The sequence below is a fragment of the Neopsephotus bourkii genome, unplaced genomic scaffold, assembly GCF_033783945.1.
Source record: "Neopsephotus bourkii isolate Nb327-2 ecotype Australia unplaced genomic scaffold, CSIRO-AGI_Nbou_v1 NB_690, whole genome shotgun sequence".
Classification (NCBI taxonomy): domain Eukaryota; kingdom Metazoa; phylum Chordata; class Aves; order Psittaciformes; family Psittacidae; genus Neopsephotus; species Neopsephotus bourkii.
Window position 1 is genome coordinate 1,527,549 of NW_026901189.1, and position 17,325 is coordinate 1,544,873.

The window sequence follows — 17,325 nt, forward strand, 5'->3', positions numbered from 1 at the left end:
CACTGAAAGAGAGTTTAATTGTGCAGCTTATCAAATAAAGCTTTTTATCATCTTTGAACTTCTATGTATCGGATTTGAGCCACAGAGCTAAAAGGCAAAGTGTGTATTTTGGCTTCAAAAATAGTGAGGTTTTGCATGTACAGGAAACGAGTTATTTTAGCATAAAAAGCTATAAATTCTCAGTCTCAGATTTAGGAATCTGCACCTTGACAGCTTCCTTTATCTTTTGTAGTCTTCAGAGTATTGGTTTTAATGTGGGGGGGGGGGGGTAAGTTTTAATCAACACTATCTAAAGGGAAGATTAAAATCACTGGAAAACTTGAAAGTACTCCAAGAGCTTGGCTTGGTGACAGTCGCTGTTTCTCTTGGATACATTTCAGAATACATTTGCTTTTAATTTATGGATTTTGACAATCTTTCTCTTGGTTGCTCTTGCTATTATGCATTTCTCCTTTAAGTTATGTCTAATTTCAATTTATATGAATTAATTTAATTTTATGTTTATTCCCCCTTAGTACATGAGAACTCTCTATATATTGAGGTATCTGCAAATATCATTTTATTATTGATATCCCCACTGTGTACACATGGGGAAGTCAGATGCAGCAGAACATTACAAAAAGAGTTTTCAAATGTTTATCTGACCAATCATGCACTTAAGCAACCTCATTTTTAAGGAGTTGGGCTGATTGAGCTGTTTAATTGTATTATTTCGGTGGGATTTAGGTGTTTTACAGACATTGGACCTTTTGAAAAAACTGCTGGGTGCTTATACACACCTTTTGGGTGTCAGCTGCCTGTGGCAGAGGGAAGAGCGTGGGGTGAGGAGAGGCTGGGGCCACTGCAGTGAGCCTGAGCCTGGATGGCTTGGAGCACCTCTCTTCTGCCTGCAGGCTCATGATGGCTGACAGTAATCCAGAGAGATGAAGGAATCTTCAAGAGGGCGGGTAATGGCTTGCTTCCCAAACCTTTCATCTCAGAATCAGGCTAGGTATTTCAGTTTTCAGTAGAACAGGGTTTATCCTTCTTTCCTTTTTTCTTTTTTAAAGAATTTTTGTATATCCTGCTTCCAGCTGGATCGGAAATACCAAAGGAACAGCGTTCCTTGCAGTAGTTTAGTTCATTTTCTGCCTGAAACAGAGCAGAACAGTGAACATAAATATCAGAAAATTAAAACAAATAAAGTTGTTTGTTTGGTGGGGGTTTTTTGCCCCGCTGAGGCATTTAAACCTTATTTTGTGGGGAGTACTGGCATATATATTCTTATTTTATTCAGAATTCCAGATTATAATTCTGTAAGGTATTGTTTACACAGTATGCAAATGTAATATAAGTAATTAATCACATATAGTAATAAATATTGTCTTGCAGTTTCTTTGTGGTGCAGGTGGAATGAGGTTTATTTTCTACTTAGAAGCATTTCCATCCTACAAAGCATCCAGAAATCATCAGAATTTGATGTCGAAGCTAAAGATAAGGCAGACATAGTGATCTCATTATCACTTTCCTGCTATAAAAAATTCATTTTATAACTGCTAAAAGTAAAGTTCCAAGTCTTTTAACATGCATAGAGTATGTATTTTGTATTCAAATGATTTTGATACATAGAGAGTGAAAAATCTTACTTCTTTAACTTTCCCATAATACCATCAATATTTTATAATTGTATAACTGAATTTCCAGTGTCTCAAGGATATGCAATCCCTCCTATGCCACTGTCCTGGGTTCAGCTATAGCAGTCATTTTTCTTCTTCTTAGTAGCTGGTGCAGTGCTGTGTTTTTTGACTTTCAGCCTGGGAATTTTTTCCTATCTTTTCAGGTGAAGGATCCTTCAAATTCATATCTTTCCTCTGAGGAATTCCTCAGAAATGTTTATGTTTTAGCAGTTCTTCTCTTCCTGGCCCTTATCTTGCAGAGGACATTCCTACAGGCATCCTATTATGTGACTACAGAAACTGGCATCAACCTACGAGGTGCTTTACTGGTGAGCAAATATGTTCCCATGATCTGCAAAGAAATTCACTAATAATAGCTTCAGCTTTGTACTTTCATTTGTCCTGTTCTTTATCTGAAGACTTTGTTAACAGTTGTTTAAGAGAAGTTATGTACTGTATTTTTATACAGAAATCTGTATGTATTTTTATACAAAAACTATGTATTTTTATAGAGAAAAGTAGTATTACTGGCATAGCAAAACTGATGCCAGCAATTCCTTTTGCTAAAAATTAAGCCCATCATACTTACATGTTGAAGTAATACTCACTCTGTGCATATAAGAACATAACAGATGACATTAGGTATATAAAAATAGTTGTTTTGGCTCTGGCATCTGCTTTGCTCATTTGCTTATGAGGTTAATTCTGCGGACTGTGGACAGAGTCATCTGCAGAGTACCTTGGCTGAGCTATGTTTTATGAGAACATGGTCCATGTATCATGAGTGATGATCCTGAGTATTTATGCCCTTTTGCACCGAGCCCTGTGAGATGGGACAGGAGCGATTCATCTGCAAAACTGTCTCCAAAACCAGCACCCATTAACCCAGCAGCTCCAGCTCAGCATGTGTGTGGGTTGTACCAGGTATCTCCACAGACCAAACTCCACAGACAGCAGTAGCGCTGTGTGCAAAATAGAAGCTGGAACTGATGCTTTGCCAGATGTAACTAACCATAGGAGTATCATTTCAGTGTGGAAGCTTCTTTTTAGCTTAGTGCTCACTTTGATTCATGTAGCTGTTTCAAACATTTTCTGCCTCCTCCCAAAGTACATAGCACAAACTTTCCTTGTGCTTTTGTGGTTCCCTCTTAACAAAATGCGGATTCTTATGACCATATGCAGCTGATGTAATTCATCACAGTCTGTAGGCATTTCTGATTAATTCAACGGGATCTACCTTGTTCTTGGGCAAAACAGAACCAAAAAAATTATTTCTAAAAACTTCCTTGAAGCTTCAGTGTTTGATATTTTGGTCATAGCTGCAAACTGGGCTCACAATATTTATCTTGAATATTCTGGTAGGTAGAAGTCCTGTTTAATTTTCAACCCTGTTAGGTTCCTATTTTATGGAAATAGGTAAAGGAGAGAAACCCAAAGGAATACATACCTACCCTGATCAGAATTTCATAACATGAGTTTAACTGTCATATTGGAAACAAGGATCTCTTTGACAGACCATGTCATAGAAAAGCAGGCTCACCAAATGTTTGTTAAAAAAAATCTTTGCCCTGCCTCCTAAATTTTGATGTTTTGTTGTCATTTTTTTCTGTTTTAGGTCTGTGTTAAGCAACAAACCTTTTAAGAGGAACTGGAGTTTTTAAAAGTCAGTTCTCTCTCTTGTGCTTTCTCTTGCTCTATCTCCATCTCTCTCTGTCTCAGGTGAGAGACTGGGAGAAGGGCTTTCTTAGGTGAAGACTGATGCCACAGTTCAAAATGTCCTGCTGCTACTGTTGTTTTATAATTTATAATTGCATCATTTTCATATCTTCCATTTTATTCCTTCCCTGCAGGCAATGATATATAATAAGATCCTGAGGCTTTCTACATCCAACTTGTCCATGGGAGAGATGACGCTGGGACAAATCAATAACTTGGTTGCCATAGAAACAAATCAATTAATGTGGTTCTTGTTCCTGTGCCCCAATCTGTGGGCAATGCCTGTTCAGGTAGAGCATCAAAGTAAGGGGCTGATTTCAAAGATCCTCCAGCCTTGTTGAAAAGAGCATATGTCCGTGAGAATACTACAAAAAACAGAGGGGAACCTGCACTTCACACTCATTTGTGAGGAAAAATAACAAGCAGAAATGTGGCCCAACATCTCCTCCAAGGGCTGGGAGTGTCTCTCTGAGGGCCAGTGAAGAGAAAGGATCTTTGTGAACAGGATTTCCATGTCACGGGTGTGATGTGACTTTAAGAATAATGACCTGTCATTCTTTCTTGTCTCACATTTCTTCCACTTCTGCCAAAAGCCATCTGCCACATGGCAGCAGCACAGGCATCTGCCCAGCACTAAATATCGCATTTGCAGTGCCCACTTGTAACTGAGTTTTATGGTAGGAGTGAAGAGCCATTGAATCCTGCTTAGTGACTGACTGGAGCACTGACAATGCACTGCACAAAATGCTCAGAGGAGCTCTCATCTAAACAAGCTTACTTACTATAAAGGTCTGGTTCTTAACCAGGCTGGGAAAGATCTGCAGGCAGATCTGTGGGAAGGAAAGGTAAAGATTATTAGCCTGAAAGGAGCCTTCAGAAGTTCTAAATGATGTAGTGACCTAAGCCATGCTGATTTTCCATGATGCTTAGGCTCCTGTAGCATCTTCATTTTGGGGTGGGATTGGCATGGTCTTTAGTTATGGGTGATCCTGCTGACATTATACAAGTTTAAAAAGGGATAGAACCCACTCTTATAGTAGATTTGTTTTGCTGAAATTCCTGAAACTGTATCAGTAATTTATTCTAATAGCAATATTACTATTACTAATATTACTATTACTAATGGATCAGGTAGGGTTTAGAGAGTCACAAAACAATTTCTGGAGAAAAAGACTAAAAAGATTACATAGTAGAGGAAGTTAAAAATAATACAGAGGGTTTTGTTTTAAGTCACTGTTTTACATCCAGGTTTATCTGGAACTGTTGATGTTAATACTTTGAATGTTATTCAGTGAACGGGTGGTTTGTTTGCTGTGGTTAGTGAAAAATTGAATTCACCCCTCATTTGTCTCTTCAATGAAATTTCTGCCCCCAGCTACTGTAGAAAAGTAATGGCCTTCCTTACCACTACTATAAAACACTGTCTTGAGGAAGCTTCTAATGATTCACCCATGAATTTGCACCTTTTGAGTGCATTTTAGTGAATGACCATCAGTGGCTATACAGGGCTCCTTCTGCTCTTTAGCTCTTAATCATAGCAATTACCTTACACCTCTTTTCCAACAATAAAATTGAAAGGTGAATACTTACTTCTTCCTTCTCAAAATACCATGTAGCTGATATCAATGACACTGATTTTGTGGTAATATGTCTTTCTGCCTGATAAACTCAATTGGCTGTTTTTTGGAAAAAGAAGGGTAGAAACTAACTTTTGGTAAATATGAGCTGGATTATAACTATACCACTCTGGAAAGGGTGATAGGACTGTCCTGTCTTGCCTTATGCAAAGGAGCTGAGCTTCAAGGAATATTCCACCGTTTAGCAGCAGAACAGCTTGTAGCAAATACTGAACTTATATCCATCCAGTGTGGTCAAATATAGCCATAGCCTGCTGAAGATTGGGGTGAATCTAAGAAAATATATGGCATATATATATATATATAGTATTATTTACATATATATACACATATATATCTGTATCTTTCTTTGAAAATAAATTGTGTACCAAGAGGAAAAATACATTACAGGATCAGTCCCCCAGGAAAGGCTTCAGTTTACACAAGTACAAATTGCTACTTGTAACCTTTTATTATTCTGCCAAGAAAATGGCATCTAGGTATGCTAATTTACATTACAGAAACCTGAAAAGCTAATAGTGATTTTGAAATGTTGAACTCTACTGATCCTTATTTCTGATATAGTATAATAAGGCAAGTTTAAAGACAGAACTGACTTAAAAGTTAGTAAAAATAAAATAAAAAATAGGGAACTAGTTCTCTATGCCCTGTTATCACTGAGGACATCTCTGTACCACAAAATGGAGCTTTTAATAAAAATAGTTGTTTAGTATAGCTTGCATTAACTTGGAAACCAAAATCACAGTAGTTTCATCAGAGCCATTCCCAGGTAAACCTTTGTGGGAAGTGTTCCTAAGCTCTTTGCAGGGCTAAGCTAGCATCTTGGTATTTTCCCACAGAGCTACATGGCAATGATGACCAAGTTCAGGTTTGTGTCACTCCCTGCACATCTGCTTTGTGCTTTAGTGCCTGTCTTAGATGTGCCTCTGTCTCCAGTTGCAAGAGAACCAATACAACAGAATGCAGCTGTGATTCACGGCAGTCCTAAGACCTTTGAATACTTCCAGAGTGATGTAAGGAGCTCTCATGTAAATAAGACTTGAGGCCAGTGATACTGTAAAATGCCCTGGGCAAAGCACCATCATTTTAGTGCCCTTTTAGTTCTGTGGAAACCTTATCTGGAATTAGAACTACTAGGCAGTAACACAAACTATGCAGTTAATGTCAAAAATAAAGGCTTCTGGGTTAATTTCCCACACTTTCCAAATATGACCTTCTGAAGTATGGGCTCAGCTCATTCCCTGGAATTATCTAACTGTTTATTAGAATAACAAATATTTTTTCTTGCTATAATTCTGGCATACTGAAATCCGTATTTTTTTCCCATGTTGTTTTTTTCTTCACAGATAATAATGGGTGTAATTCTACTCTATAATTTACTCGGAGTGAGTGCCTTGGTGGGTGCTGCTGTCATTGTACTGTTAGCTCCAATACAGTACTTCATAGCTACAAAGTTGGCTGAGGCTCAGAAGAGCACCCTTGTAAGTAAATTATTTCAGTGACATTTGTCATCCAGAAATGACAGAGAACAGGGAAACAGGAGTTCTGGATTCTGTTCTTGTTGTTAGGGAACATTCACTGTGGAGGCTTGGGCAGGCCATCTCTTAATCTTGTCGTCTCTCCCTCTCTGTTTTCCTCTGGTTATCTCTTTCTTCCAAACATTTGTCAGACAAGAATGTGAAAAAAAAGCATTGACCTGCCTTCTTTACGGAGAGTATTTTTCACCCAGATAGCACAGTTTCATCTCAATTCAATTCCATGGAAGGGTGTTACTCCCACAATCAGATGTGGTATTTCATATAATGTTAGGAAACAGTATATATGACTGATAAATTATAGGAGGACATTACTAGGGAATGTGTACAACCGCCCCCTAAAATGGCTAAAGACTTTATGCTCTCACCCCAAGCTTTGGTGCTCTAAAAATCAGCTGATACTGCTGGATTAATATCTATTGTACATGACAGTATCACAGTATCATAGTATGTTAGAGATTGGAAGGGACCTCAAAAGATCATCTAGTCCAATCCCCCTACAGGAGCAGGAGCACCTAGATAAGGTTACACAGGAACGTGTCCAGGCGGGTCTTGAATGTCTCCAAAGAAGGAGATTCCACAACCTCCCTGGGCAGCCTGTTCCAGTGTTCCGTCACCCTCACTGAGAAGAAGTTTCTTCTCAGGTTTAAGTGGAACCTCTTGTGTTCCAATTTGTACCCATTTCCCCTTGTCCTTTCATTGTTTGCCACTGAGAAGAGCCTGGCTCCATCCTCATGACACTCCCCCTTTATATATTTATATACACTAATAAGGTCACCCCTCAATCTCCTCTTCTCCAAACTATAGAGACCCAGCTCCCTCAGTCTTTCCTCATAAGGGAGATGCTCCACTCCCTTAATCATCTTAGTTGCCCTGCGCTGGACTCTCTCCAGCAGGTCCCTGTCCTTCTTAAACTGAGGGGCCCAGAACTGGACACAATATTCCAGATGAGGTCTCACCAGGGCAGAGTAGAGGGGAAGGAGGACCTCTCTCGACCTACTAACCACCCCCCTTCTAATACACCCCAGGATGCCATTGGCCTTCTTGGCCACAAGGGCACAGTGTCGGCTCATGGTCACCCTGTCGTCCACCAGGACCCCCAGGTCCCTCTCCCCTACACTGCTCTCTAACAGGTCGTTCCCCAATCTATACTGGAACCTGGGGTTGTTCCTGCCCAGATGCAGGACTCTACACTTTCCCTTGTTATATTTCATCAAGTTATTCCCCGCCCAACCCTCCAGCCTGTCCAGGTCTCTCTGGATGGCAGCACAGCCTTCTGGCGTGTCGGCCACTCCTCCCAGCTTAGTGTCATCAGCAAACTTGCTGATAGTACACTCAATTCCCTTATCTAAATCATTGATGAATATATTAAATAATACTGGTCCCAGAACCGACCCTTGAGGCACTCCACTAGTTACAGGCCTCCAACTAGACTCTGCCCCATAGACTACAACTCTCTGGCTTCTCTCCTTCAGCCAGTTCACAGTCCACCTCACTACCCGATCATCCAGACCACATTTCCTCAATTTAGCTGCGAGGATGCTGTGGGAGACCGTGTCAAACGCTTTGCTGAAGTCAAGGTAGACCACATCCACCGCTCTGCCATCATCCATCCACCGTGTTATTTCCTCATAAAAGGCTACGAGATTGGTCAAGCATGACTTCCCCTTGGTGAAGCCATGTTGACTGCCCCTCATAACCCTCTTATCCTTGATATGCCTTAAGATGGCACCAAGGATAAGGTGTTCCATCACTTTCCCAGGAATGGAGGTGAGGCTAACCGGTCTATAGTTACCCAGGTCCTCCTTCTTGCCCTTTTTGAAGACAGGAGTGACATTTGCTTTCCTCCAGTCCTCAGGCACCTCTCCCGTTTCCCAAGACTTGGTAAAGATGATGGAGAGCGGTCTAGCAATGACCTCAGCCAGTTCCCTCAGCACCCGCGGGTGCATCCCATCTGGACCCATGGATTTATGGATGTCCAGATTGCTCAACTGATCTTTAACCCATTCCTCATCGACTAAGGCAGACCGCTCCGTTGACCTATCTTCATCCGAGGTCTCAGCGGTCCAGGGCTCTTCAGGACTGCCTCCGGCAGAGTAGACAGAGACAAAGAAGGCATTCAGTAACTCTGCCATCTCTGTATCTTCTGTCACCAGGGCACCCGCCCCGTTCATCAGCGGGCCTACATTGCCTCTGGTGTTAGTTTTATCTGCCATGTATTTGAAAAAGCTCTTGAGTACTGTAAGTTTATGTTGTTGTCTAATTTAGTTCACCCATTAGAAATGTTTTCTGGTACTTTGTCTAATTTTTAACTTTATTCTCACAACCCTTGAACTTTTTTAAATCAACCTTTGATGTTTGAGTTGTCAAATATTTAAAGGTCCTTTTTATCTTAATATTCAGTAAGCAAATTATACATATGTGGCCTCAAGCTGTGCCAAGGGGAGGTTTAGATTGGATATTAGAACAAATTTCTTCATCAAAAGGGCTGTCAAGCATTGGAACAGGCTGCCGTAGTTAAAAGATAGATGTGTCAGTGACGTGGTTTAGTAGTGCACTTGGCAGTGCTAAGTTAGCGGTTGGACTGCATGAACTTAAGAGTGTTTTCCAACCTAAATGATTCTATGATTCTGTGATTCTAGACATGGATTTAATCTTCAGCACACTTAGGTACTGTTGAGTTGTGCCAATTTATACCAACAAAGGATCTATCTTTGCATAATTTGAGACGTACTCTGAATCTTTTTTTTGCTCTTTTCTAAATTCCTCTGACTCATAACATCTTTTGGATTATGATTTTACCAAAACCTTGCACTAGACCAGGTTCCTCAAAAACGCTGCCAGGATGGAGCAGCCACAGCTTCTCTGGGCAACCTGTGCCAGCGCCTCACCACCCTCACATTAAGAATTTTTTCCTAATGCCTAATCTAAATCTCCCCTCTGTCAGCCTAAAGCCATTCCCACTTGTCCTGTCACTACATGCCCCTGTAAAAAGTCCCTCTCCAATAAACATCTCACTTATTTTAATTACCTGTTTTATGAATCCCAGAATGGATCTTGTATCAGCAATTACACACATGTAGTCTTCTGTCTATTGTTGCAGACATCATTGACTTAATAATCCACCTCCCTGAGTTTTTTCCTCTATTTGAAGGATTCAGAAGATTTGTTTTATTTTTCTTTTCAGAACAGGATCACTTTATTTCCCCTTATGATTGTAAGCATTTTAGTATCTCCAAAGAACATGGAATTTTATATTGTTTTACTCAGTATGGCAACTGAAAGGCTATACAAAATCACAAACAAATGAATTTTACAACAGAAGGGAAAAAAGCATTTCATTAAAACTACAAACCAATGCCTTATCCTTGTTTTCTTTTGAAATTAAGGACTATTCTACTGAGAGATTAAAGAAAACCAATGAGATATTGAAAGGCATTAAGTTATTGAAGCTATATGCGTGGGAGCACATATTTTGTACTAGTGTGGAAGAAACGAGAATGAAGGAACTCACCAGTCTCAAAACCTTTGCACTTCACACATCTCTGTCCAGTAAGTAACTATGTTTTTAGTGCTCAGAAATGGATTCAGTTCTTCATGTCAGCATTCCTTCTGACTTCAACTAAAGCGAGATACAGCTGTGTCTATGACACTATTTTTTTTGTGTGTAATGTTATTAAAATAAAAAGTCATGACTAATATATGCCAAAGGAACTTGAAAATACAGAGCATGTCTTGTGATCGTTCAGTAGCAAGTTTTCTGTCACCTTCATTACGACATTACAGCAATGAGTTTCTTTATAGTAAGGTGACTCCAGATAATATTAGCAGCTCTGATTACAGCAAAGATAAATCAGTGTCTGAAATATATTGTACTTTCTGAAATGTAGAAAAGCTGAGAGGGTAATCTTTTGGTTGTGTTGCGTAATAATTGTGCACACATAAAACTTTTTATCCCAGTTCACTAAAGTATGCAAATGAGATAATTCCTGTGTTTGTTTGTTTGTGTGTTTAAGATTTCTGTCATGGAAGGAAGCTTCTTCCTGCAGAGCAGTTTTCCTTTGGGAGCTTCGGTTATTTGAATTGAAAATAATTGGATTTTTCAACTAATTGTACAACTGTTTTCTCTTATTCCATATTATCTGATCCTTTTTTTATTTCTCTTTCACAGTATTTATGAATGCAGCCATACCAATAGCAGCTGTTCTTGCAGTAAGATATGGGGGTTTTCACTTTTTCTTATAAAAAGGGCCATATTTAAACCTCAGCCTAATGAACTAGAAGAACTATGGTATGCTGGTCAGCAAGGAGTCTTCATAGACCAAATTCTGAGGGCATTACTCAGAATATGCTGAGAGCATATACCAGAATTGGATGAAATATGACCATAGTTCTGCATCTGTGAAAAAACCTGTACGATTTATTAGATTCTTAATGATTATTATGGGTTGTGTGTTTCCTCTAAACCCTGAAGTCAATTACAGATGTTTACAAAGAAATTTTTTTCATTCTTAAATGTGTAAATCTCTTGAAATCACTGTCAAATTTTTAAAATCTCTTTCACTTTAATAGAAGACACCTTTATCTTCAGTTTACTGGGATTCCCAATAAATTGGTATATTATTATTAGCCTTAGTTGGGTAAAATGTTTTGCTTACTGTCCTAGTCCATCTTTTTCAGGAGTCCTTATCCTGACATGCTCTTTTCCTGATGTGACAGACCTTTGTGACTTATGCGTATACCAATGAGAAGCCACTGCAGCCTGCCCAGGCCTTTGCATCACTCTCATTGTTTCACATCCTGGTCACACCACTGTTCCTGCTCTCCACGGTGGTTCGCTTTGCTGTCAAGGCTATCATAAGGTAAGAGGCCCTTCTAATTTCTCCAACTCTTGGGTGCTTATGTTCAGTAATAGAACAGGGAAGGTGTTAGAGACAAAGGTTGTTTCTACCTGCAAGACTGGCCTTGCTGCTTCAAGGAAGAGCAACTAGCTTAACTCTTATCTACCTCCACAAAGGGTGAATTGGGCTTTAAGGGAGAGTTTGGTATTGTCCTGAGTTCATATTTACCACATTCGCCTATTCTAGCACTAGCATGGACTTTTTTAGGAAACAGAGTGGGTGGAGGAACATTGGACAATGGAGGATGAATTAATCAAAAGAAATTGAACCACACAGGACTTCTCTTACAGGTGAAATTCCTTTCCCCTGAATGACAGGAAAGAGATGCAGGAGAGGAAACATAGCAAAGCAGATATTTGGGAGTTTCATCTGTGAGGTTAGAGATCTGCTTGACAGGACAGCACAAAGTGGAAAAGATCTAAAAAAAAAACCAAACCAAACAACAAAATAGAACCGTGAAACGTGTTGCTTCATCAGAAACAAGTATGTTCCAGGCATTTATTTCTGCAAACAGCCCAACAAAACAACTTCCTGTGTGCTGGGCTGTAGAGCAGTTAACGTCAAGGGAGCTGGTTGGTAGTAAGTCAAATTTCAGACTTTTGGCTGTTGCATCAGAGGTCTGTATGGAACGGCTGATGGTCATGGGGCAGTTATGTAGACACACACACTGCCAGGATGCCCCATGAGGCACAAACTGACACCTGACTGGTATTAATGTGTCAGATGCCAGGGACTAGCAGGACATAAAAACAGAACTAATCTTCTCACCCAGGAACAGTTCCTTTTTGCCAAGACTGAGGGACATTGGCAAGGTATTGCATTGCAGCTGCCACTGCATGGTTTTGGTGGGTAACAATAATAACAAATAGCAGTCATGGGGACATCAGTCTCCACAGCTGTCATTTGTGGGCATCACACTCACTTTAAAGAAATATATATAATTAAATATGGTTTAGTTTTATCAAAGCAGCAGCAGGGCCACAGAAAACATTTTCTCTAGGTTTAAAATGATTTCTGATTAGTGTAAAATCTCAATGCTCCTTCATAAATCCTCCCAGCCTATGCACTATGCACTATGTTTAGCATGGTCCTCATATCAAAATGGTGTGTACATTTTCCTTAACACTGCTGGCCACCCCTAAGACCATATTTGCCAAAACAAACATTACTCTTTGCAAATTTATTTCCTAACACCTTTCTCCCAGGAACATCATGTCCCCCACATAAAGAAAGAAGGATGCATGCTTGGCCACCCCATGGCTGTGTCATTAATCAAAGACATACATATGACTTATGCACTCATTTGTGTTATGATTAGGTGCTTACACTTTGGTCAGAATCTCCATTTTATGTTAAAGAGTAGTTCTAACACCATAAAAGCTTCTTAGGTCATTCAGATGCAAAGTAATGGCTGATGTCTTCTTACGCAGATGATCAGAACAAGGTCTCTCATCTTCTACAAGAATAAATTATTGCTTGACACACTTATTTAAGACTGAAATTCTGTATGGGAGTTAGACATATAAATTTTCCTTTCAACAAAGGAAAGACGGTCTATCTTTTTGCGATAAAGAATGAATTGAACCTGTGTGCTGTATTTCCCAATGACAGTTTTAAGAAGGAGGCAAAAGAGCTCTTGCTGCATTTCTCCAAGGCTGGCCATGGCTGTTCTGAGCTGTGCAAAAGTTATGTTCAGGATGCACCTAGTGCATTGTCATTTTCAGAGGATGTAAGTGGGTGAATGACTCAGTTATGAATCATGACTGTGTGTAGTCCTGAGAAAGGCACAGAGAGATAAGTCTGCCAAAGTGGAAATCATATCCACAGAGCTCTAGTGCCACTAGCATGACTAGCTCTCCTCTTCATTCCCAGCTACCAGTATGATGTTTAATTATTTTCATGTGTCCTTCCTCCACAGAAATAAATTGTCACTTGCCATCAGGGTGGCAGACAGTCCAGTCCGATGAACTTCTTTTGGACCATTTCTGATATGTCCTACTGCCTGAACTGCACAAAAATGGAAATGTACTCATGGAAACCTGGGTTTATTTAACTCACTGTCCTGTTTTCTTTCAAGTGTACAGAAGTTGAATGAGTTTCTCCTGAGTGATGAGATTGGAGATGACAGCTGGAGAGGCGGGGACAGCTCTGTAGCTTATGAATCCTGTAAGAAGCACACAGGACTTGTAAGTTCTGATTTATGACACCGAATTTCAAAGCAAAGAGGCCATATATACAAGGCCACTGGCCAAGCTGATAGGGCTTGTGAGTTTTGGCTTTTAGTCTGACTCTTAATATAAACCAGTTTTGCCTCCTTTGTCAGGATCTCTGATTTTCTATGACATGAAGGGTCCCCCAAACACATGTAAGCATTGCTGAAGTGCCAGTAGTTATAAAAAACCCATAACACACCAACACATTTGCACATGGTTCAAATTCATGCATTTCCTGTGATCATAAACTGATGGGGTTTATACCAGTGCAACCCATCATACGTTGAGCATCTTTAGGTAGGACCAATTCCTACTTTGGGAATTTCAGAGGTGGAGGTGGGAAAAACAACACCAAACTTTGTGAAATAGGAATTAATTCCAAAATTCTTTTTCTGGATTGCTAGACATACAGTGAATTGTGAGTAAAATCTGAAGGGGGAAATAACCAAAGAGAGATGATTTGGGAAAAGCTGGGGTTTTTTTTTCATTTTGACATTTTTCTTAAACTAGATATTTCACCTGTTTCCATCTGATTACATACATTTAAATGTGACTGAAACTTGTAGACAGCAACAGAAAGAAAGGATTAGCACAAAGTAAGTTTTATTTTGTAGTGAATTAAATTAGTTTACAAACCCGAAATATTGTTTTTCTGGGTCAGCAATTATAATAAAGGGAACAAAAATTAAACTGTTTCAGCATTTCTTTTATTACTCTTGTCCACCTTTTGCTTAGCCATACAGAGAGAGACAAAGTCTAGATGATGAGGAGAGGGAAAACTAAAGGTAATATTTGTCAAGGTTAAATCAATCACTGTATACAGCCCAGCTATAAAGAATCACTAAGATTACACTAATTTAGCTCAATACAGTAGCACTCATGAATACCACAGGTAGCTCTGAACGAGCTAGTTCCATAATCACTATTATGCATTAGTGAGGTACTCTGCACAAGCTAATTTGATATGCTTCTTGCTCCTGTAGCTATTCTGCTTGCAATAACCAAACTGGTAACTGCATGTCATTACACTTTTACTGACACAGTTTTGTTTGGAGATACCTCAGGTGGGGCAGACTTACCTAGCGGTTTGAGGAGGATGAGAAAGCTGAAGTTTGGGATGGTTATGCATGGAAAACCAAAAATCAGATATTTCCTGTGCTTCAGTAAAAGTGTTTAGAGCATTACCCTATGTGCATCACAGTAGTGTGTCTTTATTATCACAGATGCTGAAAAGCACTGGTTTCTTCTTCTGACCTAGAATGGTGGTAAGAAAGGGAACGGATTGTTTGTTTTATTGGAAACCAAATGCTATACTCTCCTGAGAATTCCAACTTTTCTCCTTTCTTCATTTCCCTATGTAGCACACCAAGGCCATCAACAGGAGGCAGCCCTTAAGGTATCAGCTTGAAAGCTATGAACAGCCAACAAGGAAGCAAACACATCCTGTGGAGATAGACGATATCGCAATCAAGGTGGTAACACTGAAAATATTGTCTCGTTCTTTACAAGGAGTAGGTCCCTCTGCACAGTACCAGATAGTGCCCAACAGATAGTTGAACAGATGGTGCTATTCTTCCAGAGGCAAGTTGCCCATTGTATGAACAAGCCCCTAAATAAATTAGCAGTTTGGCAAAAAATTAAGTGAGAAAAATTGGCTGCTGATGAGGTCTTTATAGATATTCCCTGTCTTCTCAGGAAACAAAGAGGCATTATCAGAGGAACAAAAGGAACCAAACCTAGACAATCTGAAATGCGGAAATTAATACACTTTTTTTTTACTTTCCCTCCATGCACTGCTCTTTCACTCTTAAAACCAAGACAAAACTTTTGAGTCATTTTTTGACAATTATTATTGAGGTGTCATTTATTATGACAGTATTTTAAGTCATGTTGGCCAACTTTTCCCCATATATGTGCTCTGTGCAAAGAATGTTTCATGGCCCTGTCAGGAAGTTTGCACAAAAAGGGGAGGGTCCACTAGGGAACATTTTACTTATGTCCAGCCTAAACCTTGTGAATATTCTATTTGTATTTTTAGAATACATTCACAAGTGACTATATATTGCAATATGCAGAGTGATTCATTCCTTGATAAGCTATGCTATTTATATTATCACCTGTGAGGTCTTATGATCATTATTCTACACTTGACAGAATGAAAATATTTGGTAAAAATAGTTCAGCTCAAGATCATCCCTTTATTGTGTTTCATACAGTATATATACTTGTGTACATAACATTCACAAACTTTTCTGGGTCTTGCAATCTTTACTGACCTAACTTTGGGTTTGGTTTTGTTTATAAGCCTACCTCACCACATCTATTAAGCACAGATTTATTTTAGTAACATATTTTGAATCCAAACTAAATGATCTTTTTTTCATTTTCCTCATGTGTTAGTGTAACTGACTTATGGTAACTGTTTTGTAGGTGACCAATGGGTACTTTTCATGGGGAAGTGGTTTAGCGACACTGTCCAACATAAACATTAGAATACCAACAGGTAGGATATATACCTATATATGCATGATATGCATACCTCAATCATGAAATATGTAATATTAAATTGTTACTAATCCCATTCCTTGATGTTGTGCGAAACACAAAACCATGCATTAAGATTTTTATAAGAAAAAATTGTTAAAAATGTATACAAGATCATGAATTTTATTAGTCATATAGCTATGACCCATAATATATATACAATATTGATCCATAATATATATAATAGAATAACTAAAGTATTATAAATAAGCAAAAAATTACATTTTTATATGCCTATATAGTTTTTATAGTTTTTATAATAGCTGGAACAAAGTCAAGTAAGAATAAATATCAAAAAGATGGTTATAAAAAAATATTATTTTTAATAGACTAAAAAAAAAAAGAGGGAGAGCTCCAGACTCATTCAAACCAAGGGTCCATCTAATTCAGTATTTTGTTTCCAGCAGTGGCTACCAGTGCATGCACAAGGACGGAGAACTCGTATTATACTTCTCCTACCATTCTTCAACATTACAGTCTCTCAGTTCATAACTGTTTTAATCTCAGAAAATTCTTTGAGCCTCATGCAGTTTGTCTGTCAAGAAATCCTCAATTATTTTCTCTTTCAAAGAATGTATCTTTTTCCAGCCGAGTTCCTGTATTTTCTTGCATCCTCTATTACCTAGGAGCTCCACAGGTTTACAAAACAATTATTTGGTTTGGAAGACTTGCATAGCAAATGTGAAAAGTAGCAATTATTATTTCTTATTGTGGTGGTAGTGGTGGTGGTAGTCATTATTAATGCTGTAGAATTCCTACCTGTTGATATATCATGTTATTAAATAGTCTGTTATTTTTATGTCTTATCAAGTGCTTAGTTTTAAAACATCTTACTACTTTAGGTTGACACATTTTAGATGTAATATAAGTACTAAATAATCCCGAAGTCTGTATCACTTCTTTTACTGTAGCATTAGGTATCCTAGAAATATATGAACACTTCTTTGTGCTGGCCCAGTGCCCCATACGACACCAGCAGAAGGTCTTTGCTTGAAGGAATTATTATCTAAAGCCATGGGTACCCAATCTGGATGCACCAGTCTGAGAGATTTCCTCCTTTGGAAGGAATAAGACCTATAACTCCCTAGCCGGCAAGAAGCTTACCTGGCAAATGCACTAGCTAG

General features: G+C 38.9%; 1 protein-coding gene across 9 annotated transcripts in view; it reads left to right on the forward strand.

Moving 5' to 3' along the window:
• ABCC9 (ATP binding cassette subfamily C member 9) overlaps window positions 1-17,325 on the forward strand; it is a 74,313-nt gene that overhangs the window by 20,011 nt on the left and 36,977 nt on the right. For all 9 annotated transcript variants that reach the window (XM_061353629.1, XM_061353632.1, XM_061353634.1 and 6 more), the window contains 9 exons: window positions 1,820-1,984; window positions 3,506-3,661; window positions 6,355-6,489; window positions 9,933-10,095; window positions 10,715-10,755; window positions 11,263-11,405; window positions 13,522-13,630; window positions 15,019-15,129; window positions 16,088-16,160. In XM_061353629.1, coding sequence (XP_061209613.1) covers window positions 1,820-1,984; window positions 3,506-3,661; window positions 6,355-6,489; window positions 9,933-10,095; window positions 10,715-10,755; window positions 11,263-11,405; window positions 13,522-13,630; window positions 15,019-15,129; window positions 16,088-16,160 — 1,096 coding nt within the window. The remainder of the gene's footprint in view (window positions 1-1,819; window positions 1,985-3,505; window positions 3,662-6,354; window positions 6,490-9,932; window positions 10,096-10,714; window positions 10,756-11,262; window positions 11,406-13,521; window positions 13,631-15,018; window positions 15,130-16,087; window positions 16,161-17,325) is intronic.